At 36.9% G+C, this 27,949-nt stretch overlaps 1 protein-coding gene across 3 annotated transcripts in view; it reads right to left on the bottom strand.

Annotated features, from left to right (window-relative positions):
- The window catches only part of VPS13B (vacuolar protein sorting 13 homolog B), a 385,119-nt gene that overhangs the window by 224,268 nt on the left and 132,902 nt on the right, over nt 1–27,949 (bottom strand). For all 3 annotated transcript variants that reach the window (XM_063299549.1, XM_063299547.1, XM_063299548.1), the window contains exons 21-24: nt 21,385–21,526; nt 19,009–19,139; nt 8,498–8,732; nt 5,098–5,318 (exon numbers count right to left, since the gene is read on the bottom strand). In XM_063299549.1, coding sequence (XP_063155619.1) covers nt 5,098–5,318; nt 8,498–8,732; nt 19,009–19,139; nt 21,385–21,526 — 729 coding nt within the window. The remainder of the gene's footprint in view (nt 1–5,097; nt 5,319–8,497; nt 8,733–19,008; nt 19,140–21,384; nt 21,527–27,949) is intronic.

Here is a 27,949-nt window from a genome sequence, read left to right as displayed (position 1 = left end):
TCAGGACATATCCAGAGAATGACACTGGCTTCTAATGTGGGCAAAACAGATGCAGGGAAACATTGCTGTCTGTCTAGTTTTGATATAAAACAGAACTTGATTTGTGAATATGAGAACATAATTTATCCTCACAGATCTGCCTCAGCTGCTTTTGTATTGATACAGCATTGGAGAATTTCCTAAAGCTCTGCAAAATTTACCTTAATATTTTAATGTTTTAGTTTAATACTAAAAATTAACACTCACAGCAAAACTTTCATATACATACAGTATTTATGTACAAATGTTTGTTAAGGAAACACTCTCAAATTGTTTGTATTCTTAATAACTTTAACTTTTTTCCCTTTCAGCATTTAGTAATGAAATCACAAATTGAAACTGGCATATATGGGTGACAATACCTCATAGATCTAATACAGTAAAATATCAATTCAATGGACCATGGGGCGAAGGGTTATCTGCTAATGCCAAATGTCTCTTAACTTCACTTTGCCATCATTGGCTTCAATTTATATAATACTAATGACATGAATAAATGTGAATCATCTAGACTATTTCAGGTGCTATGAAATTTGTGCATTATCTTCTGGTGCTATCTAGATGGAAAGCGTGCCTGTTATTTGTTTGTTTGTTTGTTCATTCATTCAGTATGGCTGCCCATCTCAAGAAGTGACTCTGGGCAGCAAACAAAATTAAAAATATGTTTTAATATCAAAAGTTCACCAACTAAGGTCCATTAAACCAAGGGTTCACTAAATGTTAAAGCTGAAAGTTTCTCCTGTCTCTGCTTTACTTTGATAGTCTGACTGAGTGTCAATAACCCAAAAGGAGCATGGTAGCCCCTTTCCCAACTAACAAATTTTATTAAAAGACTTCATCAGATGCTCAGGCAGCTGGACTAAGATTTAAATTGGCGTGAGATTGGGGGGGAAGGGAGAGGAAGATAGGTCGGTTATGCATATGCAGGTTACATGTCATGCAGATTACAAGTATCTTATCAATTAACAATTGTAAGGTATTAAAAACTCATTGTGTTTGTTGACACTTGAGATTGCCTGAAACCTTTTGATGAATGGGAGTTCTGCAATTTTTCATTCAGTGATGCTTTTAAAGTCCTGTTTTTCCAAAACAGTCACTCTGAGGTCTGCCATAAATGCTCCATTATTTTGTCTTTCTTTTGAGTCCTGATGTGAAACTTTAATTAACATTAAAGTTAATTTAATGTTAATTTAATGTTAATTTAAAACTTTAATATTAATTCCTTTGCACAAAGTTTGTCCCATCTGTCCTATGAGGGGCACTGCTGGCAGATGATGACATATATCATACTGGAGGAAGAGCTTGTAAAGATGCCTCTGATCTTAAGTGTGTACTTGTTGGGGCCTGTCATGGCGCTGTTGGTGTAGATGTGGAGGCAAAGTAGATATCTGGGTTTGTGGCAGGGAATGGTTCCCAAGTTGGCATTGTTGTCCTGTTGTTTCTTGCTGCTTATAAGAATCTGCTTCAGGTTGGGGGGTTGTCTGTATGCAAGTATACCACTCACTGCTTAAGAAGTGCAGTGTCATGGCCCAGAATGGGCTGTAGCTTATTAATAATGTATTTGAGTGGCCTGAGCTGTGAGTTGCAGGTAACAAACAGTGGCGTTCTGTTTCTGCAGTCTGCCTTTTCACTTTCAAACTGTGTTTCACCTGCAGCACCTATTAATTTCAGTAACAATTTGTTGTTATAAATCCTACTTTTTCTTTGAGTTTCCTTAAGGGAAAAGTAGAAAAGCAAGCCTAAGGGTATTTTGGTGTTAGATAATTAAGATATGCTCAAAATACATATCAGCAAACAAGTTTTGTCATCTGCACTGGATGTGAATTCATAAAGATAAAAGTTTTAGGGATCTGTATCTGGGTCCTAGTTTGCACAACATAGGTAAAGAACTGTCATAGGAATATAGGCAAAATACAGAAACATTTTTCACAATGCAGAAGAAAAAAATACAACACAGGAGAAACCAAACTGGATCAAGGCCTATCTAGTTTACAATTATGTTTCCACCCTTTTCTGCTAGATTTCTAATTTATAAACAAAATATGAGGATGATAAGCCCCTATAGTCCACTACCATAGGTGAATAGCAGCAGAAATAAGATTCAACCTGATCTCAAATGTACTGGATTCGATTTCATTAAATGCTTTTGATTATGAAGGGTGTGATAATCCCTATTCATATTTTTCCCACATACACATTGTATAATGAAAAAAAGAGCCAGTAATGTTGTGAGGGAAGACCTGAAAGGCCAGGTTAGAGACAGATTGTCATGGAGAAAATCTACTGTATGTGGTCACTAAGAGTCAACACTGACTTGATGGCAATCAATCAATCACCCCAAAATGGTATGAGGTATCTTTTATACCCAATTTCAACACTACATCTTAAATGCTGTTAAATGTATTAGCTTATCTTAGACTTATAACCATAAGTAAGACTAGCAGTGCAGGGACAGCCTCTATCCTATTCAAATTTTGTAAGAGAATTTCAGCTTTGCAAACATGTTTTAAGACAGCACATGGTACACATCCTCTCAGTATGGCCCAAACTTTCATTTTGGTCAAGTGAACCACAAATGCTAATTTACATTTGGACAAGTATTCAGTGGCAGCTTAAACCAGTTCCATATGAGCTAAAGATAAAATTTATACTAAGCTAATTATATTGTCACTTGGATACTCCTGCCTTAAGACACTTACACTTAATGCCCCTCTTTCTTCGGAAGAGGCACACTGAAAAGGGCTGCTTGCCAATATCCCAAAAAATTATTTCTTAAACTTGCAATAGAGAGATAATGGGGCCTTTTTGCATGTTGACTTTGTGAAGTAATTTTTTGAGTCATCTTATTGGACTGAATTAGCTTTAGGTAGCAGCAGAAGCAACATTCAGTACAGGTAGTCCTTGTTTAGCAACTTACTCATTTAGCGACTGTTTCTAGTTAAGACGGTTATGAAAAAGTAACTTTGTGACCAGTCCTTACATTTACGACCTTTGGTCTGTAAAGCAAAGGAAAGCTGAAGTAAGATCATAAGCAGTCAGTTTCACTTAGCGACTGCTTTGCTTAACAACCAAGTTGCGGGTCCCAATTGTGGTTGCTAAATGAGGACTACCTGTACACCCTTTCTCTTCAAGCAAGCTCAAAAGAGAGGAACCAGGGAGTACTTGTGGGAAGTCCTCCTATTTCCTCTGCTCATTCTTTTAAATGGCCATGATTTGACTTGGTCTCTATTAGCCAATTATCATGAGTCTATAGCTATTGCATTTTATTTAACCATTAGAGATACCTTTTAAAAGTTGGTAAAGAAAGGAAGAATATTTTCCATACAGTAAGAATTTATTTGGCACTATACTGCTTCTCTGTGTCATATTTAAGTTAAAGAGGTTAGGGGGTTTCTGTTTTTTGTTTGTTTGAAGAACTGATTGCACTACATTGTTAGGTGCAACCTCTGCGGTCTCTCTTGCATATAAGAACAACACACTGAATGGTAAGAGGCAGAAACTTTGGTCTCACTCCTTTCCTCTGATTGAAACAGCTTCAGGGTAGGTGGCTTCATTAAAAAAAGTTTGCCAGAGACACTATTGATTTAATTCGGCTCACTGCTAACCAGTATATAGCCAAATTCTATAACGTCTACTATTGGGACCTGAAGTGGTGGTGTATACCGGTTCCTCCTCTAGGGGGAATGTCAGGAAGACTCAGACAAAAATCCAAAATATGGGTCGCAAGACTGAGTATCCTTGGGAGGCATGAAATGTTGATGACCAGCTGGAAAAGAGCAAAGCAGAATACAGAAAGGATGAAAGAACGGAGTATCCTGGATGAGATAATGGCTGACTGAAACTGGAAGCGTTATTAGAAGATTACTCTGCGGTGCAACATTTTGTTAAGTTCTCTCACATTCCAGTTCTTCCTATCAACACCATTCTCATCTTGAACATGTGATTTGGAACACAACTGTGAACGAGGAAACTGCTCAATGTCACGTTTTTAATCTCAGTATAAACTATCATCGTTCGTTATGCAGGTACACTAGATCACAGCTGCTCCATACTTTATGTGACAACACTTTTTTCTTTGATTCCCCAGGCATTGCACAAGTCTTTTTTTGCTGTAAACTAACAGAATATAAATTCAAGGGCCTGCAGAAATGCAAGCTGATAAGTCATAACATCTTGTAACCTTACATCTAAACCAGGTACATGTCCATTGAATCAAGTTTCTGTAATATCTTTTTAAAAAATCCTTTGGAATACTTTAAAATATTTCTCACCTTTTCATTGGGAATTACTAGCTGAAGACATGGCAAATTTCATAATTCAACAAAATCTTTGGGACAAAAAAGAGAAAGCTAAAGTCATATGATAATATTTATTGCTCTGGAATATTCAGCTGGCTGCTTCCTCCTTATCCCTTCAAATTCTGTGATATGCGTACTTTTAAACTGATTGATCTTGTATTCAGAAACGGGACTGTTTCTACTTTTGCTCCTTCTCTTTTTCTAATTATCGAATGGTACTGGTTTTATTTGAAATCATTCTGTGCTTGTTTTTATGTCTGATTTATGGTTAACCACTTTGAGTGTCTGCATGGTTGGAAAAGAAGATAAAAAAAAATTATATAAATAAAAAAGTAATTTCCTATTGCCATCATAGAGGGTATCTTTACTTTAGCTGAAAGAATATGATGAGATTAATGAGAGTGGGTATGTGTTAATTTCTACCAAAGGTACATTAATTTGTTTCAACAAATGTATCCACAGGGACAGCAAAGTAGGGCCCCAGCATTTAACAACGCATCTGCAAGTGATTTCATTCCATCAAATCCAAGATGCACTTATGCGCTATAGCTATTACACTTTGAGATGAATCTAAATTATGAAACATGAAAGCGCTTCAAAGCAAATCTTAATCTAAGTACCTTGATCTTGATGGCTCAGTTTTTTATAGCAAAACTGAAAGAAAAATGCTTGAAAGAAAGAAACAACTGTTACAGAACCCAGAACAACACTACTTACATCAAGCAATTTTAATTTGTTCCAATAAATTAAATGCACCAACCTGAGGATTTGAGCATTTTACTTCAAGTGATTCAAGGTCAACATGAAGACATACAACAAATGAGTGCCTGGCTTCTGATCCTGCAGTGGGCAACGCTTGTGAAGTCACTGCCAGAGTAGAAGTGCAGCCAACAGGTTCTATGATGTTAAGGGTCAACTGCTGTCCCAGAAGAGTATAGATGCTAAAATAATTCAGACTGATTGTCCAAGGGAAAGCATCTCCTGGTTAATCAAGAAGAAGGCAAAAGCAAAGGTAAAATACATAAAGAAATAATTCTGGATGTGGATTATCCCCACATAAAACTAAATAAAAATAGTTTCTAGATTATTCCTTCATAAAACAAATAAAAGTCTAGTTCTAGTATCTAGAGATACTATTCAGGAGCACATTCTATGTTACATAACACAGAAGTGCTACATTTTAATTTCCTTCTCACATATAATGCATACTGTACAATACACACATCAAGGATATGTGCAATTATATTCTTTGTTTTGCATCTATCTACACTGTATTGTTGTTGTTGTTGGGTTTAATAGCAGTAAGCATCACTGCACAAACTGAGCAATTTCAAATTATTGTTTCGGTGGAATATTTAAACCTATGTCTCTCATATGAGGTTTAACATTAATTTGGCTTTGGCTGGATCATGCCCTTTGATGTTTAACTTTTACCAGAGGAGACAGTTTTAATTACTGGGATTCAGAAACAGATGAAATATCTTAAATGTTACTTTGAGTTACACATTATTAAGCTAACAGTGTTGTCACCAGCTTTCATGCAAAAGAAATAAAAGAAAAAAGTAATCTCTCCCATTTTCTGAATGCTCTTTTGTTTAGTTGTGGCAGGTGTGTATGTGAGTGTGTTTTAAGGAGAGCAATTATGTACATAAGACCGTGACAGGAAGCATGATATTCTGGGTTAGTGATAATTCAATTCTGTTACAGGAGAGCTCAGATATAATGACTCTTGGTTCAAATGTTTGGGAGCAAAAGATGCTTAGATAAAAGATGCTTGGTCGAAAAATGCATTTTATTTTGAAGAAATTTCCCAAATAGGAAATTTGTGCAAATGCAACAAACAAATCTCTGATTATTATTATTGCTGTATCTCTATTACTGAATGAATGAATGAATGAATGAATGAATGAATGAATGAATGAATGAATGAATGAAAGAAACAGAACCAAATACATTTTTCCACTTAGCTAGACTGAAGAAAAATTTCCAGATATATAGTAGCATTTGACAATTTTTTATTTGATAAGTATCACCATCTGATAGTAAACCACAAGAAGAACTCTGGAATCGGCCATGGCAATTGACTAGACCAGTTATGATTCCATGGTCTTTTCTAATAGTTCAGCCTCTGTTTGGTCTTACCATAATTAAATCTGGAGTTACTGTTTGAAAAGCCATTTCTTTGGCTTATTCAGTGTTCTAGAAGATGCCTAGCAGGTCTGAAATGTTTTATTTCATTTTAACATGGATCTAAAAACCAAGAGTCAAGAAGAAGCTTGTACATGGCATATAAATTCAATTCACAAAGAAACCATCTGGAAGTTTTTTTTTATACATTCTCTCTATAAAGAATGTTCAGAGATGAAAAGCCAAAGCCAAAAAAGACAAAGATCTCAGGAAAGAACTTAACAAAAACTTTCACAGAGTTGTTAAAAAAGAGAACAAAAAGATATTTTTAACTTTGGTGTTAGAAAGCACTCCTGAGAATACCATGGACAGCCAAAAAAACAAACAAATAGATCATCAGAGTTCTCAATGACTAGGCTCAAATTATCATACTTTGTATATATTATGTGAAAATGTAGCTCTCCAAACAAATCTATAATTCTAGGAAAGGTGGAAGAAAAGAGGACAAGAGGACAACCAATAATAAGGTGGATGGACTCAATTACAGCAGCTATGGGTGCACTGTTGGAAGACCTGAAGAACCAGGTTGGGGCAGATTGTCCTGGGAAAAATGTATTTATGTGGTTGCTAAGAATTGACACTGACTTGATGGCACATAATCCATAAATATAGGAGAGTTTAAACCTAGCAACTGGTAGCTAATTTACAGAGGCCTACACCATCTAATGTATAAGATTCAACCTCCAAGACACAAGCTGGTACCAAAATTGTCTGTTTAGTATTTATTAAAAGACCTACAACAGCACAGAGAAACATAGATGGATAATATGCTTTTTGGATTCAAAGTAAATAAGTACAAACATAACAATAGGTACATTCCTCTAAAATTAAGATTTCGTATTATAGAAAAACAGTTGTGAAAGGAATTGGACAAGGTTTGGAATGAATCTGAAATAACATCAAAACTCTGTGAACATGTGAAATTCTAGAGTCCTCGGAAATCCTTACTCCATATAACGTGGAGCGGACCCTGTCTTCTCTTCTTTTCCCCAGGAAGACTCTAAGAGAGTAAGACTTTAGAAAGAACTGGCTAGTTAACCTCAAGAGGGGAGAGAAATTGTGTTTACATAATAGTACAGGCAAATATTATTCTTGGGTTTCCTTACTAGAGGTAAAAGTAGTAGGTTACATTTAACTATGTATGTGTGTTTTGATCCCATAGGACCACTGGGGGGTTACCTAGCTAGAGATGCCAGTTATATGAAGTTTTATATTACATATAAATTATATGACTAGATGTTACATCATATACGTTTAATAAGAAAACATTTGTTATTCACAAATATTGCCAAAGCTTACTCTATGATCCATTCATAAAATATTAGGCTTAAGCTATAAATAGAATACAATTACCATGTTGATGTCATAATGGTTAGGTTGGGTTAAAAAGAGCTTTCAATCCAGTTTAATTGTTGGAAATGTTTCATTTGAAATTCAATGGCAAATACATAGTTATTTTCCAACTGTGTTGCTATTTATTTATTGGATTTATACCCCATCTTTCTACTCAAGCAAAACCTCAAGATGGTTAACAACATTTTAAAAATATACATTAGGATATAACAGCAGATAAAAATATAAAAGCCTATCATAAATACAATAAAAAACCAAAGATCCAAACCCTAAACGAGGGAGGATTCAGGAATGGGTGCAACTGGAGCACAAGACGAAACTGTGCAAGGCCCTCATGGCTATGACTGCCACCTGCTCATCAAGACATAGTGCTGTCTTTGAAGAGAGAATGGACAAAAGACTTGTAATGAAAAGAAATAAAATGTAAAAAAAGCAAGAAGAAAAAATAGTTGAACAAGCATTTTAGGAAGAATGAAGTATTTTGAAAAGATTAAAGAGAAATGTTGACATCAAGCTACAAAATTAGTCTTAGACAAACTATATAGTATAAAAATACTATCATACAAGGAAAACAGTATCACATTACAATGCTCCCTCTTTCGGAACTTCTGATACCTTACCTTCTTCAAGTATGGGTCTTTGCACAACAATGGGAATATCTTGCAGGGGTTCCATGTACTTGTGCCCTGCACTCATAATCTTTATGAGGGGTAAGCAAAGGACAAGAGTCCCAGGCATACTAGTCTGCCCGTGATACCAACTGCGGACAGTCCCAGGAATATCACTCGACACTATTGTACTGGGAGATGGGAGGCTGTCGTTTGGAATGAACACGCAGCATGACTGCACTTCAAGCTGAAAGAGAAAAAGAGCCATTAAAAAAAAAAAAGACGTAAGACAACGTATTTACTGTGGCCCTAGGTCTAAGTTTCTGATTCAACAAGAATCAGAATCAGTTAATAGATATTTTTTCATGCTCAAATTAAAAAAAGAGAGAGATACCACACGTGATCTGTACTTTTGTAATTCGTGTTTGTTTGTTTCTCAGTCAATACCTAAAAAAATGTCCTGTTGATCTATTCAGGAGAACTCTGGCAGAAAAAATGCCTATCTGCCTTTTCACACCTTTTTTTCCAAGAGAGATGATGGACTTGGAAAGTGTACTCACAGAAAAGAAAAGAAAAAAATCCATTTGCAGTTTATTAGCTTCTGAGAGCATAAACTAAGACTTCAGATCTGACTAGTAGCTCGTATCTTGCTTCTTTTAGTGACAATTCTTCCCTTTCTTTGAAGTTTGCAAAGAATGACGTGTACTGTGAAGACTGCATCATTCTCAAGAAATGCAGCTGAAATACCACCTTTGTTACATTGCCAAAAATTCTCATTATTGCCAAAACCACATACAGCTAGCACTGTTTGTGTTCTGTAACTATGTGCACATGGAATGTGATAACCAACGTAATCTCCTGGGCAATTTAGCCTCATGTTTAGATTTAAAAAAACAACACCCCTAAAACCAGTAAGCTTCTAGCTTTCCTCTTACAGAAGACAGGACAGAAAATATGTAGGCAGTCAACCTTCAGAGAAGAAAGTGTACATGCCATCTTTGAAAATAATGTTCGCATTCAGGTATTCACATGTCAACCACATGTAATGCAATTTGCTTAGTGGAATCTTGATATAACAATCCAGTGAATAAATTTTTCTCTGCATCAAGACCACCACTAATATTATTATTATTTCATATTTAGATTTAAAAGAACAAAAATTAAACATTTATATGCAAAGAACAAAAGCAACTATTTGAATATTATCTTCATAATTTATTGTTGGAAATGGATCTAAATTAATTTGGAATAAGCCCTATATAAAGTATACAGATGTGTGTGTATGAGTACATCTTTTACATACTCAAAGTAAAACAAAAGTTTCTTTAAAATACTAGTTTAAGCATTTGTTGTTTACTTGTCCTGTTTCTAGTTTTGTTGTATCTAGAATTTCTAAATTATTTTTATGTTATTAGCTATTCAGAGTGTTCAAAAAGACAGTGTATGAATTGCTCAAATGAGTAAATAATTGCATTAATGGTGGCTTTTACCGTTGCCCTTAGTGTGTATTTGGAGCTTCAAGGAAATAATTTACATAGTTTTATTCCATTCATACAGAGTTCAAAAGAAAGTTAAACCCAGCCAATAATTTCTATATGCCATTCTCCATGGAGTCTGAAACAGAGAAGCAATATGCTCATATGACAACTACATTTTAAACCAAGATATCCCTTTTTTTCTGATCATAAAGTAAAAGGAAATTCATAAAGAATTAAGTTGCCACACACTCCTGGAAAAATCTTCTCCTTTCCTCATAAGGTTGATACCCTTAGTACATAGCACCGTTGTTGTTGTTGTTGTTTATTCGTTTAGTCGCTTCCGACTCGTGACTTCATGGACCAGCCCACGCCAGAGCTTCCTGTCGGTCGTCAACACCCCCAGCTCCCCCAGGGACGAGTCCGTCACCTCTAGAATATCATCCATCCATCTTGCCCTTGGTCGGACCCTCTTCCTTTTGCCTTCCACTCTCCCTAGCATCAGCATCTTCTCCAGGGTGTCCTGTCTTCTCATTATGTGGCCAAAGTATTTCAGTTTGGCCTTTAATATCATTCCCTCAAGTGAGCAGTCTGGCTTTATTTCCTGGAGGATGGACTGGTTGGATCTTCTTGCAGTCCAAGGCACTCTCAGAATTTTCCTCCAACACCACAGTTCAAAAGCATTGATCTTCCTTCGCTCAGCCTTCCTTATGGTCCAGCTCTTGCAGCCATATGTTACTACAGGGAACACCATTGCTTTAACTATGCGGGCCTTTGTTGTCAGTGTGATGTCTCTGCTCTTAACTATTTTATCGAGATTTGTCATTGCTCTTCTCCCAAGGATTAAGCGTCTTCTGATTTCCTGACTGCAGTCAGCATCTGCAGTAATCTTCGCACCTAGGAATACGAAGTCTTTCACTGCTTCTACATTTTCTCCCTCTATTTGCCAGTTATCAATCAAGCTGGTTGCCATAATCTTGGTTTTTTTGAGGTTTAGCTGCAAGCCAGCTTTTGCACTTTCTTCTTTCACCTTCATCATAAGGCTCCTCAGTTCCTCTTCACTTTCAGCCATCAAAGTGGTATCATCACATAGCACCGAGTCACCCTAAATTACTTAAGTATGTGATAAATATGATCTAGATAGTTCTATTTCAAGTTTGTTTGACAGGTTCATATATTATGGATAAGTAAAAGCTGAATAAGCAGTTATATATAATTTAGATTATACACTAATTTTAGAAAGAAAAACTAATAGTATTTTTAATAAGAGGGCTGAAAGTAAGATGGACCAATTTTTTTAGTCTGACCCTAGTGTAAGGACTAGGGTCCCTGGGAAGGCCAGAATCTGTACTAGACTTGACATGGGGAGTTATGGATATCTGATACTACAGCCAGAGGGTTCATAGGATGTGGCATCAGCCTCCCTATTAAGTGGGTAATTTAGTTAGAAGGGGAAAAAATCCAATTTATCTGAAATCCCCACTTAGTTTTCTCTATTAAGTTCTCTACAACTTCTAGCTACCAGGTTGCTTTATCACCTTTTTCTCAAGTTTACATACCAAAAATTGGAATACTTTACATATGAAATAATAAGTTGGAGTTTAAGCTTAAACTGCATTAGATTGTGACATTTTAGAAACACAAGTTCAACTACAGCTGATGGATACTGTTCACTTCCTCTGATTTTACTCCTTCATATCGTAGCAACTTCATGATTTTAATGTATGAATTTGCAGATGCGATGCCTTCACCCTCTCTTCCATTATATCATCAATATTGATAACCACAGAGCAGGAAAAAATGATGGAGACATATTGGAATTCCCCCCCCCCCCCAGTGCTGGGTGAAGAACTTGGTTTTCTTCAATGACCATCCAACAAATCAGTCAGATCAAAAAGGATGCTTTCCTACATTGAGCTTTCCTACATCACCACTAGGGACACGGTGGCGCTGCGGGTTAAACCGCTGAGCTGTCGATCGGAAGGTCGGCGGTTCGAAACCACGCGGCGGGGTGAGCTCCCATTGCTCGTCCCAGCTCCTGCTCACCTAGCAGTTCGAAAACATGCAAATGTGAGTAGATCAATAGGTACCGCTTCGGCGGGAAGGTAACGGCGTTCCAAGTCGTCATGCTGGCCACATGACCCGGAAGTGTCTATGACAACGCCGGCTCCAAGGCTTAGAAACGGAGATGAGCACCGCCCCCTAGAGTCGGATTCGACTGGACTTTACATCAAGGGAAACCTTTACCTTTACCTTTACATCACCACTAGTTGTACTTCTCCAAATATGTAAGTACTAGAAAGGTATTAGTTATGCTATCTGCATTTCCTTCAGTTGTCCACATGCTGCCATGGTCACATACTCTTATTTGCCTTGTGAGAGAAGAAAAAGTGCTGGGCCAGATGAATTATGACCTGTTCTTGCAAGGCAATTCTTACATTCACTGGCCACCCATGGTTCTATTACTCCCCTTTCTTTGGGGTGGGGGTGGGGGTATTGCTGTCTTTAGGCTTCTTCTCAGACCTGTCCTAGGGAGGCTAATTCCATTTCTTATCTGAAGACAACTCAAGAAGGAAAAGGGAAAAGTAGGTCTTTACATATTTAGAAGGCAGCTATCTCTAGAGCTGCTCACCTTGAATAAATTTTCAATTCTTTAAGTTAGATACTAAAATGTTAAAATAAGAATCTTATTTCCACTAGATGTTACTTCTTTTTTGGATGTGTTCTTATGAAATTACTGTCTGAAAATGAACTAGCTGCATATGCAGTCCTCTAAATGCATGAATATATACAACATCTATTGAGGTAACATATGGTCAATTTTTTATGTACAGGACAATAACTTTGCTTATACATCTGCATGTATGTACAGATATGTACCTAAAACTTTCCTCTTACCACCACATGCAGGTGAACTTATCCTCTGGCATATAATAGTAATGAAGAGAAAAAATGCAGCTAAAAATCTTATAGGTTGTTGCATAAATAATGAGAAGGTGCCACTCAGCTCTTTATTGATAGGAATAATGTTAAAACATCTTTAAATTTCTGTATAATTAGAGTTACATTAATGCAGCATACTAAATATTTTAAATTGTTCTTACACTTTGAAAATAACTATTAAACTATATATTTAATACTGTAATTTTAAGATAAAATGTGACTGATTTATGTCACTGATTATGAATATAAATCTACAACAGTAAATCTTACATCAATGTAAAGAACTGACAAATAAAAGGAAAGAAAATGAAATAATCTGCCAGCAAGAAATCCTCAAGCTGAAGGTCAGATCCTGTTCAAGGAAACCATCTGGTTGGAATCCTCTAAGCCATACCATATAAAAATGATTTTTTTAAAAAAAAAAAATCCTATTCATTAATGCATCACAGCTGCACTAAGTGTTACTTTATTTTTCCATGGTAACATCTTTTCTGTTTCAAGGATTGAATTTCAGTTTTGGTAGCAACGTGTTCTTTTGCCAGTACTGAACATAATTCCTTGTTTTTAACATACAAGTATTACAATTTCTTGAAATAGATTCTCACCCTATTTTGATTATGTAAAGATCATGTTCTCTATGCAGCAGTCTATAATGGAAAACTAAGAAAAGATAGCAAAATGTATCACTAAATGGAAGTAAAATGGGCCAATATCTCATCAACAATAAATCCAGAAAGAAGAGAGAACATTTGTAGTAACTAAAAGAAACTGATCTTGGAAATTATAGTTTCTTTTTAAGATAAAGTAATAATATAGTATTAAATTATATTATAGCCAGCTTGGAGAAGTTGTCAACACTTGAATTCAGGAGAGGGTTATGCCTGTAGCCATCAAAGGGGCTGTGGTCTGCCCCTTCCTTAATAAGCCCCCTCTGGCTATAGCCACGTTTGATAACTATTGCCTGTTCTCCAGCCTTCCCTTTTTAGGGAAGACTGTTGACAGCCTAGTGGAGATTCAGCTGCAAAACACCCTACAGTAGTCAAGTTACTTAGACCCCTTTCAGTCCAGTTTCAGACCTCAACGTGGGACTGAGACAGCAGGGGTTGTTCTAACCCCTGCAGGGAACCACACGGGGGTAGTGCACACATTCTGCTCCTTTTGCCCTTCAGTATCATTGGCCATATCCTTCTGAGCCACCTATTGGGATTGGGAGCCAGAAGCCGTCCTTGAAGTGATTCACTCCTCCTTCAGTGGGCGGTTCCAGTCAGTGGATGGGGAGAGTTTGATCTGGTGGCCATTCTTGTATGGGGCGCCACAGGAGTAGGTCTTTTCTCCCCTGCCATTTAAGATGAATCCCGCAGTGGTTTAACATGAATGGTTTGGGGTGAGGTATTATTAGTATGCTGATGATACTCAAGAGACTTGAGCTGCATATAAATTTAACAGATTATTATTATTTCTTCTTCTCAGTGTCTGGAGGCTGTTAGAGTCTGCATGGGAGGGGGGAAACTAAAGTTGAATCCTGGCAAGACAGAATTGCTATTTGTCCACTGCAGCTTTATGCCAACTTGATAGAGCTGCAATGGATAAACAATTCCATCTTGCCAGTGGGGGTGCCCACTGCTCCCTCCTGAGGGGGTAACACTGCTCTGAGGGAGCAGATCTGCAACTTAGGTGTCCTCCTGGACATGAGCACACTGGAAGGACAAATGGAGGCCATGTCTAAGAGATCCTTTGTGGTTCATTAGTTGTGGCCCTACTTAGAGTGGGAGGACTTTGCTACAATGACTACTGTGACTCAAACTCTCATTACTACACGTCTGGATTACTGCAGTGGCTTTTGCTGAACTCCATACATCAAAAGGTTTCAGGTGAATTCAAAAGTTCTCAACAAACAATAGATTTTTATACATTACAACTGAGAACTGATAAGGCTAAAATTCCTGCAAGTTGATGTGCAGGAGTGATCAATGGTTATCGGAAGCATTTAGTTGCAGTTATTGCTGCCCAAGGGGGGCACACCAGTTACTGAAAGCAGAAATTCACTTACTTTTCCCACACACAAATATGTAGCTTTGGATCATTTTCTTCAATAAATAAATGAACAAGTATAATGCTTTTGACTTAATTGGGTTTTCTTTACCTAATTTAGGACTTGTGTGGAGAACAGTTTTAGGTCATATTTATGCAGAAATATTGAAAATTCAAAAGGGTTCACAAACTTTTAAGCACCATTGTAAATTTTTAAAGCCTTATTCTTAGCAGTATCTTACTCAGACATGTTTTCTTCCTTGTGTTGTATTCTGTGTCCAATGAAAATATTTTCTCTGTGTTTCTTACAGCTAGATTTCTGACGTGGATGGTTAACATGGCAGACAAAGCAGTAGAATTCACCATAGCACTACAAATTTTAATAGCATTCTTCATGTGTTGTACATAGTAGATTCACCCAGGTTAAAAGCTGATCCCAAGGCTGAGGATCCTTCATCAACTTCAGTGTGATGTAATATGCCCAATTTTGCTTCTAATGTTAGAGAGGTCCTTTTTTTTATTATTTGGGCAAGGGTTTGGAAATATCTTGGAAAAGCATTTTGTCTCCATAGTAACTGCAGTAGCTATTGCAGGTATAGAAGTGGGAGGCAGGATGCATAACTAGAATAACTGCACAACATGATATTTGAAGACAGAAAGAGGTTTTGGTGGGAAGAAGTCTTGGCCTGTTTCTAGACCTCTGGTGCCAATTGACCATTCTGGTACAAATCACATAAGAGCATTTTTTTTTTCACATAAAGCAGAGCCTTGGACAAAAGTTACTAATTGCATTATAGCAAATTTGCATAAAGTGAGGGAAACCTGTATCATTTCAAAAGAAACGGAACTGTTTGAAACAAGTCAGAGTATTAAGCAAGCTTTGAGCTATAGTTTAATATCCTATGTTATGTTTTGAAGCAGATAACCAGTTTAGGTGAAAAGGGAACTATTGTTGGAGACATTGTGGTTTAATTGCATATATATAAAAAAGAGTAAAGAGGTTATAAGAACAAGCAAATGTTCATTTGTACCATGGTTATTAAACAGACACTTAAATATCCAAACTGACATATTGTCATTTTGCAAGAATTCCTTCTGTTCTGAAGGTTATCTTGACATATCAAAATTGTAAATGGTTTACAGCAACAGTTAATTAAATAAAACCATAAAAAACATAATTGCAATAAAAGAATAAATAATAGAATAAATGAGTAAAATATGGCAACAGTACCCTCAATAGATTAAAATCAAAAGTCTAGTGAAAGAAAACTGTTTTAAGTTCCTTCCTAAGTGCCAAGAAGGACAGGGGCATCCTTACCTCATGGGACACAATTCCACAGAACTGGGGCAGCTTCACAAGAGGGGGAACACACAGTGTACTTGCCACCTGGAGCAGACAGCCCCTTGCATTAACATGACCTGAGTCATGAAGGGCTTTATAAGATTTTGAATTGTACCTGGAAACCTATAGGTAGCCAACTACACCAACTAAAGTTGCCAAATGGTCTTCAAGACAACCCCAAGTAGAGTGCATTGCAGTGGATTAAAAACAGTCTAATTGTGACTAACTAGATAGGTGTACGAGAGCCAGTCTGGTGTAGTGGTTAAGCCATCAGGCTAGAAACTGGGTGACCGTGAGTTCTAGTCCTGCCTTAGGCACGAAGCCAGCTGGGTGACCTTGGGCCAGTCACTTTCTCTCAGCCCTAAGAATGAGGCAATGGCAAACCACTTCTGAAAAACCTTGCCAAGAAAACTGAAGGGCTTGTCCAACTTGCAATCTAGCATTGTTTTTGTTACCCATGACTACACACAACAGAATATATAGATTCTAACCCGATGCTTCTTTACAGTGAAGCACTTAATTAATTTGGCTTCATCATTCTATGATTGTTGTTGTTTATTCGTTTAGTCGCTTCCGACTCTTCGTGACTTCATGGACCAGCCCACGCCAGAGCTTCCTGTCGGTCGTCAACACCCCCAGCTCCCTCAGGGACGAGTCCGTCACCTCTAGAATATCATCCATCCACCTTGCCCTTGGTCGGCCCCTCTTCCTTTTGCCCTCCACTCTCCCGAGCATCAGCATCTTCTCCAGGGTGTCCTGTCTTCTCATTATGTGGCCAAAGTATTTCAGTTTGGCCTTTAATATCATTCCCTCAAGTGAGCAGTCTGGCTTTATTTCCTGGAGGATGGACTGGTTTGATCTTCGTGCAGTCCAAGGCACTCTCAGAATTTTCCTCCAACACCACAGTTCAAAAGCATCGATCTTCCTTCGCTCAGCCTTCCTTATGGTCCAGCTCTCGCAGCCATATGTTACTACGGGGAACACCATTGCTTTAACTATGCGGGCCTTTGTTGTCAGTGTGATGTCTCTGCTCTTAACTATTTTATCGAGATTTGTCATTGCTCTTCTTCCAAGGATTAAGCGTCTTCTGATTTCCTGACTGCAGTCAGCATCTGCAGTAATCTTCGCACCTAGGAATACAAAGTCTTTCACTGCTTCTACATTTTCTCCCTCTATTTGCCAGTTATCAATCAAGCTGGTTGCCATAATCTTGGTTTTTTTGAGGTTCAGCTGCAAACCAGCTTTTGCACTTTCTTCTTTCACCTTCATCATAAGGCTCCTCAGTTCCTCTTCGCTATCAGCCATCAAAGTGGTATCATCTGCATATCTGAGATTGTTAATGTTTCTTCCAGAGATTTTAACTCCAGCCTTGGATTCCTCAAGCCCAGCATGTCGCATGATGTGTTCTGCGTACAAGTTGAATAGGTAGGGTGAGAGGATACAGCCCTGCCGTACTCCTTTCCCAATCGTAAACCAGTCTGTTGTTCCGTGATCTGTTCTTACTGTTGCTACTTGGTCGTTATACAGATTCTTCAGGAGGCAGACAAGATGACTTGGTATCCCCATACCACTAAGAACTTGCCACAATTTGTTATGGTCCACACAGTCAAAGGCTTTAGAATAGTCAATAAAACAGAAATAGATGTTTTTCTGAAACTCCCTGGCTTTTTCCATTATCCAGCGGATATTGGCAATTTGGTCTCTAGTTCCTCTGCCTTTTCTAAACCCAGCTTGTACATCTGGCAATTCTCGCTCCATGAACTGCTGAAGTCTACCTTGCAGGATCTTGAGCATTACCTTACTGGCATGTGAAATGAGTGCCACTGTTCGATAGTTTGAACATTCTTTAGTGTTTCCCTTTTTTGGTATGGGGATATAAGTTGATTTTTTTCCAGTCTGATGGCCATTCTTGTGTTTTCCAAATTTGCTGGCATATAGCATGCATTACCTTGACAGCATCATCTTGCAAGATTTTGAACAGTTCAGCTGGGATGCTGTTGTCTCCTGCTGCCTTGTTATTAGCAATGCTTCTTAAGGCCCATTCAACCTCACTCTTCAGGATGTCTGGCTCTAGCTCACTGACCACACCGTCAAAGCTATCCCCGATATTGTTATCCTTCCTATACAGGTCTTCCGTATATTCTTGCCACCTTTTCTTGATCTCTTCTTCTTCTGTTAGGTCCTTGCCATCTTTGTTTTTGATCATACCCATTTTTGCTTGGAATTTACCTCCAATGTTTCTAATTTTCTGGAAGAGGTCTCTTGTCCTTCCTATTCTATTGTCTTCTTCCACTTCCGCGCATTGCTTGTTTAAAAATAATTCCTTATCTCTTCTGGCTAACCTCTGGAATTTTGCATTTAATTGGGCATATCTCCCCCTATCACTGTTGCCTTTTGCTTTCCTTCTTTCTTGGGCTACTTCTAGTGTCTCAGCAGACAGCCATTTTGCCTTCTTGGTTTTCTCTTTCTTTGGGATGTATTTTGTTGCTGCCTCCTGAACAATGCTGCCAACTTCTGTCCAGAGTTCTTCCGGGACCCTATCTACGAAGTCCAGTCCCTTAAATCTATTCTTCACCTCCACTGCATATTGATGGTCAAATGAAATTTGGCTTCATTATTCCCAAGATAAACTTAAACCAGGAACTTATTTTATAAAAAATTCAAAATAAGAGAAGATCTTAAAAGTACATTAAAATATTTCTCTCCTCAATCCCCCATTCCTAATTTCTTACCTGAAGCGTAAGGCACTTAACCGCATTCCATACCACACTAATAAATTCTTTCATTCTTTCCTCAGGACTTTTGCTGCAATTTTCAGCTGAACTCAGCATGGCTTTCACTGGTACTGATAATGGTCGTGACTCTTAAAAAATAAAAGTAAGTTCAACTAGCTTGCTAAATGGATTGCATGTTCTAGATACATAATAATCCCAGTAAAACCAAAATTAGTCATAACTAATCCTAGTGTCAGAGTTCACCAGCATTAATAAGCCCCTTTGTGTTCCAAATTTGGAGTCTATAAATGTCCTCAAGTTCTAGCACTCTGTTCTCTTACTGATCCTTTGATCATGGTTTGCTTGGCTCACAGCCCATTCCTCATAAACTTACTTCATGAATGGAACACCTAAAATGAGGCCTTATTTTGGACTCTTAGAAGGAAAATAGAGAGACAATTGGAATTAAGACACAGAGGCGAAGAATGTTAGTTACCTATCGGTACAAATTTGTGGTTACCCTGGAAAAGATACTTGTTTAAACAAAACAAAAAAAACCCAAGTAAGTCATAGATCTTAATCTTGGCAATTCATAATATTCCCTCTATACATTGTACCTCATTAATGCTGAGGTCTTTCTAGGTCTTAAGGAAGCAGAACTCCATTCTCTTTGACCAAACCAGCCTGCTAGTTGTATTGAGGGAAGCTACAGTTCAAACACATTATCACTTGTTTTTTAAGAGTGCTTCCTGATGCTTCCTGATTATCTTCGATTTTAGGGTAAGCTAAACCCTGTCAAACGATGTCAGCCCTATCAGGTAGACCAGACTAAGAAACAGACACCATGAAGACCTAAGCTACTTTTACAAACAATTTCAGTAACTTATCACCTTCTCTAACATTTCCACCAAAGATCTCTTCTTCCCATAACTCATCTCTTATCTATAAACAAATTATAAAGCCTTGTCATTCTATCTTAATCAGAAACAGTGCATTAAGGGTGTACCAGAAATAACAACAAATATATTTTAACCTTAATCATATAAATCAGTTTCATATTCCTTTCCTTTCCTTTCAACACAGTAACTTATCATTTTCTCTAAAAATATAACAAAAAAAATCTTCCTCCCATATCTTATCTCTTATCTATAAACAAATGTTTAAAGTCTCATCATTCAAACTTAGCCAAGAAAAATCGATTAAGAGCTTCCAGAAACAACATATTAAAAATCTTGATTTTTAATCCCTTCAAATAGTGTCCCACAAATTAATTTCTTATCATTTTCTCTTTGTCTCCTCTCAAAATTGTTTGTACTTGTCTTGATGAAGGGGGAAGTCATGTCTTTATATATCTTTTTTCTTATTTTTTTATGTCTTTTCCCCTTTTTTTCTCTGCACCTTTCAATTATTTTTTTACTTTTTATATTTTTCTTAGTTGGTGTCAGTTTTATTTTTGTACCTTTAAACTTTAATAAAAATTATTATTAAAAAAATCTAAGCTATTTTAATTACAACAGCTATAATAACAGAATCTTGCAAGTCTGAATGTGCTACCTTTCCTCCCTCTTTTATTTTTGTGAGAATTGGGGGGAGGGGGCACTGTCTGAGATGTTTTTGCAAATTTCTTTCTTGGCCTGGGCTCAGGTTCTGTTTATCTGATCGATGCCTTTGTAGCATATCTTTCTTCTGTCCTTCAAGGCAATCCTCTTTATCCACTACAAACTATGATCTTCTCTAAAGTTTCCTTGCCTGTTTCTATGGAGTTATTTTCCACAAATCAGTAAGGACCTAATGATATACCTCATGTGTGAGGAAAGGTATCATAGAAGCAGGGGAGGAAACAGGACCACTGATAACTCAGCCTAAAGGAGGAAGGAAGCATGAGAAAGAGGCCAAGAGCAACTCTGCCTTAATTACACTAGGTATAGCCTGAGTGGGAGAACTGCTCTGAGAAGCCTTCAAAGTTGATAACAAGCCCTGAAAGGCTGCCAACCTCAGGAAATCAGGACCACTTGGTCTTCTGGAAAGATCTTCATTGCCGGTTGGATAACGTAACAGAATTTTGTTATCCTATCAAAGCAATTTTCCTGGTTAACTTATATCTAGCTTAATTAAGATGGAGTTGCTCTGAGTCTCTTTCTCATGCTTCCCCTCTCCCCTGGACTGAGGTATCACTTCAGCACTATCTGACATTATTCTTTTGGATGAACAAACGTGATGTGATAATTATGTATTTTTAAAAAGAGGCATTTGATTACAAAACTGGATGGTAATTGAAAAAGCTGACCTAATCTTCTAGTAAATTTAACCTAGACTGACATTGAAATTCTTCCCATTTAAATCATAAAAACTGTAAAAATAATTCCAAACCAAATTGAATTAAAGCAGACATACCTGTTACAGTTTTTGTCTTTACAGGGCTACTGGCATATTCAGAAGCCTGATTTGACTGATGTTTAATCAATGGTGTGCTTCCAACTGACATCTCATCATCTTTTTTCCTTGTGACGGGTGTCCCAAGAGAGACAGATCCAGCCTGTCAGAATCAAAAAAGGGGAGAAAGGGAAAGACAATGAGTAATCCAGAATTCAAAATTAGCACGTAGGAAGTAATTCTTCACATTACAGAATGTGGTTACTTCGTAAGTCTTTTGAACAAAAAAATGATTAACAACAAAAACAAAAACTATGCCAATACAAGTTACAGTATTAAGCCCTGGAATGATGCAGTGTTTGAACACACAGATTTTAGCATGCAATTGTCTTGTTTTTCTTTTTCTTGACAGCTACTGAAATTGTTTTGAAACATCACTTAAAAATAAAAAGTCATAAACCTTTTAAACCTTTACAAAAAAGCAGTTGTGTTAATTAATTTTTCAGTAGAGTTGGGAGGGCAAGCAAAATTGGATCCAGTCCTCCCTTCCTCTTCCCACATAGCTGATTGACAAACTACTAATTTTCTCATAGTATTCCATGCCTAAGAACTGGATCAAAAAATGGAAATTATTCATTCGGCAAATATTTCCATCAGCCACACCCTTATCTGGCCAGGTATATTGTGTGAAACCTGCTTTTTCAAAAATAGATCAGGGCATAAAACAAACAAACCTAATAAAAGAAATTAGTTTCCTTTCTTAAAAAATGAAGTAGAGAATCCGATGCAGCTTACAACAAAATGTTGCAGAATGAACATCTGGAATTCACTGTTCCAGTAAGTCATCTAGCTGTAGCTTCCGAGATACTCCAATTCATTGCTTTTATTTTCTTCTCTACCATCTTCCCTACAGCTGTCAGTTAGATTTCATAGCCACAGACTTTGCTTAATTCATTCTGAGTTGTCCCTTTCACATCCTCCAATTTTTTTTTTAGATTTTTTTTATCCTGCCTTTATTATTTTTATAAATAACTCAAGGCAGGGAACATACGTAATAGTCCTTCCTCCTCCTACTTTCCACACAACAACAACCCTGAAGCATTTTTCAAAACAAATGCTTGTAATTCTGAAAACCTAGGATTTTTTAAAGTCTAATCACACGTCCCCTATCATATCACGATAGTGATACTCTTTGAATACATAAGCAACAGTGCTCATATCTGAACATTAAAAATAGTGGGAATGATAGCATCTCCACAGGAATTTTCAGCTGAGGATTTGTGTGCAGCATATAATATACAAGGGATATATTAGCATTTGGAGAGATCTCCCAGGAAAAATAGCATCTACAGTAACGTTAAGGAGTTAGGAAGTGAAAAACCTCACACACTGCATACATTATTTTGGAAACAGTGAAAATATCTTAACATAAAAGATAGAATTTTTGTTCATAGTATTTTATGCCTGAGAAATCTGAGATTTTAGAACTGGTGTAATATAACAGCTGAACAAAGGACTTGATTAAGGATTCACCAAGTGGCCTTAGGTAAGCTACCATCTCATAGCCTTATCTATTTCCTGCAATATGGTGATAGTAGTTGTCTTTGAGCATTCCAGAAGAAACAAGGCTCCACCAAAACAGATAAAGAAATTACAAATCTGCAGGAAGTTAAATAAAGAAGAGCTATGTATTGGGGGAAAGGAATTAAAGCTGAACTAGTTACATGCTTCAGGTTCAACTGCTACCAGAGCCCATGACAATAGGACTGTACTCAGCTCCAGTACTGATTCTAAAAGATCATTTTTTTCCCCTGAGATCTAGTGTCTGGCTCCCAATTCTATCTTCTATGTTCTCTATTATTTTACATGTTATTTCAATGTATGAAATACATTTGTGGTTTGAACAACATTCCTGGATCTGAAAAAGATGCAAAACTCCAGTTAAAATATGGAACAAAACATAAATTGTTCTTTTTCCAAGTACAGAATACTCTATTGCCATGAGTACTACTGTGCCAAATATAAACAAAAACTGAAAACCAAACCAAATTGTCTGTTTTAATGCCAAAATAACATGACTTGAAAACACAGTGTCAACTTTGTTACCATGATAGAAACGGATCAATATTGGATGCTATGCTATTTGAAGGGAAACCAAAGATTATCAGATGGAAAGATGGAAAAAATTATACCCATATATTGACTGCTGATCTGGAAAACAAACAGCTGTTCCATTTTTGCTCACTGAACTCAAGCTTGAAGTTGATGCTGATGAAAGTTTTTGGTATTGCTGATAGTAATTATAAAATAAATGAAAGATCAAACTATATGGAAAATGATCAAGTATTGGGTCTGAGTCCCAAACCTGGAAGGAAATTGCAACTGACAAACACAGAAAATGACAACTCTATTCCACTTGGTTAATGTAAGTGGTCTAGCGCAAGAGAAGTTAAACTTATTTACTACTTCTTTCTCTTGTAGAGTCACCTTAACATATCAGAAGAGTTAGAAGCTGACAAAAAAACTAAGCAATTAGGGATATTCTTTCAATGATTCTAGACTTTAAGCTAGTTAATCTATCTATACCAATCATTAAATGTTCTTTTTAAAAGCTGCTGAACAATGGGAAAGTGAATAATTAGAATTATCTGCACTGGGGACAAAGGCAACAATTATCAGCACCACAGTATTTTGATGGTCATAACAGAGCTGGGGAAAGGGAAAATATATCACTCAGCACCAAGCAAACTATGGAAATAACTGTTCCTACCAGGTAAAGGTAAAGGTTTCCCTTGACGTAAAGTCCAGTCGTGTCCGACTCTAGGGGGCGGTGCTCATCTCCGTTTCAAAGCCTTGGAGCCGGCGTTGTCCCTAGGGACACTTCCGGGTCATGTGGCCAGCATGACTCACGGAACGCTGTTACCTTCCCGCCGAAGCGGTACCAATTAATCTACTCACATTTGCATGTTTTCGAACTGCTAGGTGAGCAGGAGCTGGGACGAGCAACGGGAGCTCACCCCGCCGCGCGGTTTCGAACCGCCGACCTTCCGATCGACAGCTCAGCGGTTTAACCCGCAGCGCCACCGCGTCCATGTTCCTACCAGAAAGCAGGATAAATAGATCATCGTTTGCACACAGTCTACCAGTTAGTTCTGACTGGAGTTGATAGTTCTGATAATCAGATCCCTCCCAAAGAAATAAGATAGCTAAAGATGTTGTCATAATATACCCACTGTTCCAATTAATGCAATTTTTTGTAATTGAGTTGAAACTCTATCTGTTCCTATTGTGTCCAAATGCTCTTCCAGATATTTTGATATGGCACTAAGCTCACCAACCACTATTGGCACCATTATAACTTTCTTTTCCTACATTCACTTGATCTCTATTTGAAGGTCTTTATATTTATATTTTCTTATATTTTCTAGTTCCTTCTCATTGACCTTTCGAACTCCAGCTACTACAATGTCAATTATCCATACTTGTAGCAAGTCATGTCTGATTTATTATGGGCTAAATGGTTAACAGTTTGTATTTGGAAGTCCTGCAAGATCTTAACCTCTTCTTTCTTGACTATTTTTTCAATAATGTGATTCTACCAGTGATAATTCTTACTACGATTCCAATGACCACTTTATTGTGTCTTGCCAAATACTCCATCTGCACAATCCTACATAGCAGGTACTCAACAGCCTCCCCTGCATGATCAACATTTACTATTCTACTGAGTTTTCTCAATTCTAGCGTTTATTATACTTATGCAGAAAGACTATTCTTAAGCCACTAAATTAACCTTTTCATTTCCTTCATTAATGCACTTTTTTTAACCATTGCCTCCTCCCCACCCCACCATTATTAACCTTTCCTTAGATGTTATTAAACTACTGGCCATGTAACAGTTTTTCTGTTTGTTTTTACAGTATTGCCTTTGCATCATCAGCTGTTTGTTCTTACATATATCCTTGGTTTCCTAACTTTTCAATCTATCTTCTTTTATTAGGCCATTTAGTATATCTTCTTCCTTCTCTTTACTGTATTTAGCAAGAGACCTTTTTCTTTTTCTACTATTTGCTGCACTTGCAACATTCCAGGTCCTTTTCTGCTACAGGGCAAAATTAGCCTATCAATTTCACTATGTCAGTATGGCAACTAATTTTTTCCTCCACAATCTTTCAACTTCAATTTGTAAATTATGATTTTTTAAAATTTTCCCAGTTGTTTTTCATCAATTTCATCACCACATCAATGAATCACACTTTCTTCTTTTCTATAACAGTAATGTATGGTATGCCTACCATTTTGAATTTTGAAATCCAATGAAAGTTTGATCTCTTCATTTTGCAGAACTTGTTCAGACACACTGTCCCAGTAGTTTTTTGCCAATAGTAAAGCCAAATTTTCTACATAAATTCCAACAGACAAGTTTTGCAAATCAATCATGAGATTATTTATAATCTGAGCAACTTTACACTAGCCATAATGAGACAATCTACAGTTTTATCCTTAATTTTACATAATTGGTATGTAAATGAACGTATTTTGGCTTTGATGTAACTGTTTTGCAGGGCATAACTATTCCTCAGTTTCCTTTTTAAATTTCCAGATTTCATCCACAACCATGTTAGATTTTGATCTGCTTTTCCTTCAGTATCATGCATACACTTTTGCCATGGAGTGGTGTGCTTTACCAGATGTTAATCCAACTTTGAATTATTTTAGCCTTGTACTCCGATTTAGCTTTTTTTTTTTTAACTTCAGGAGGGCTTCCTTGCAAACTTCGATAAGCATAGCCTATTTACTTTTCCAGATGTAATCATTCAGACTATGTTTTTCTTATTCCATAGTTTGTTTTACTTGCAATAGTCCTCTACCACCTCTACTTCTGAATATATATAATCTATGAATGTCACTTCTAGGTGAAGTGCATGATTTATGGTCATTTTGTTGTTTTTCTGATCAAGATTGTCCAGTTTGGCTTGGATCCAGTCAATTATCCCTGCAGTATATTTAATTACAGTGACTGCCCAAGTGTTTATTGGTTTAGTAATATTTCCACCATTTAGTTTAGTTTTTGTTAAAAAAAAAAACTGGACTTGTTCGATAGAACTTAAACCAGCCATATTTTTAACTTGATTGTACAATTAATCAGAAGCTTCCATTAATTCTAAATATTTGTATCCTTCTTCAGGTGCCTGGTGTCTAATGACATTCCCATTCATTGGGTCTAGCCATCTTCTCCTATAATCTTACCTCCTTTAATTGTCAAATAGCACATTCGTCCAGTTCAAATTTCATTCTTACAAATATACAGACTGTACCCAACAGAAACTCAATTTTAGATTCTAAAATTCATATAAAGCAAATGGCTTATTTGGGGAGCTTTGCTTTGTGACTTGGTACTCACAATTGATTTTGTTCAGAATACCTGTGAGTTGAATCAGAGCTAGCACAAAGAGCAATGGCGACAACGTGTTACCTTGAAATACACTTGGTTTTATTTTTACTTCTCCCAAATTTCCAAATTTCCCCCATTTACCATAAGAGTGGTTTCCTATGAAGCACTTGATATCTCCAGAAATCTTCTAATATTTCAGTTTATTCTAAACATTTCCAAGCATTTTCAAATCCAACTATGGGGAATGATTTAAAAGCCTTTATATAGTCTATTTAGGCCATAAAAAGTTTCTTCTTAGTTTTTAATTATCATTTTGACAATAAGCAGCTGGTCTTATGCCATGTGAATTTAGCAAGTCCCCTTTTGCTCCACTGAAAAAAATGCATTTTCTTTCAAATTAGCATATATTAGTTTTGCTATAATTCCAACCTTAATGTTGTGGTCAGCTAAGTTATAGGTCCATAGTTGTCAGTTCCTTTCCCTTGTTTTTCTGTACTAGAAATGTTCTTCAAGATGTCATCCAATATTTCTATTACTATTGGATCTTTATCAACTAATGAATGCATGTATAGAACCGATAACTCTCTCTTGTTATCTGTGTAAACACACAAAGTCCTATGGCAATTTAAATATTAAAAAAAACATACTGAAATACAAATGCATGCTCTTCTTTTTATTTCCATTGATGAACTCCTTCCCAAATGCAGAATCCAGACACCAGATGCCCCACCTGCTTCAACCCAATCATTCATATTTTAGAAATGGGACTGTGCATGATTCTGGAAGAGAGAGTGATCATGCTTCCAGAATCACAGAGGCACAGGCAGAACAAACTCAGGTCTCTTTTTACATGTGACATCCCTTTATGCAATGAATGGAAAGAGACTTTGTGTCCAATAGATTTCCGCCTGAAAAAGAAAGATGTACAAATATAGAACACTACTCTTACTTTTAATGACAATATTGTCATGATGGAGACCAGATGGTTACAGTACAATAAATACAGGCATATGTTTTTTCTTCTTTTGAACAGTCACAAAATTGTATAGAATGCACAATAATTACACAGCTTTTGACTAAACCTTTTAAATGCATTACCATGGAAAACATAGAAAGCCACAAAGCAAGCATTATGGAATACATTTTCAAAAGCTAGGGAAGAGCATTTATATTTTCAGAAGTCAATGGGGT

The sequence above is a fragment of the Candoia aspera genome, chromosome 3 (genome assembly GCF_035149785.1).
Source record: "Candoia aspera isolate rCanAsp1 chromosome 3, rCanAsp1.hap2, whole genome shotgun sequence".
NCBI classification, from domain to species: domain Eukaryota; kingdom Metazoa; phylum Chordata; class Lepidosauria; order Squamata; family Boidae; genus Candoia; species Candoia aspera.
The sequence above is the reverse complement of the archived record's forward strand: the minus strand, read 5'-3'. Positions and strand labels throughout refer to the sequence as shown.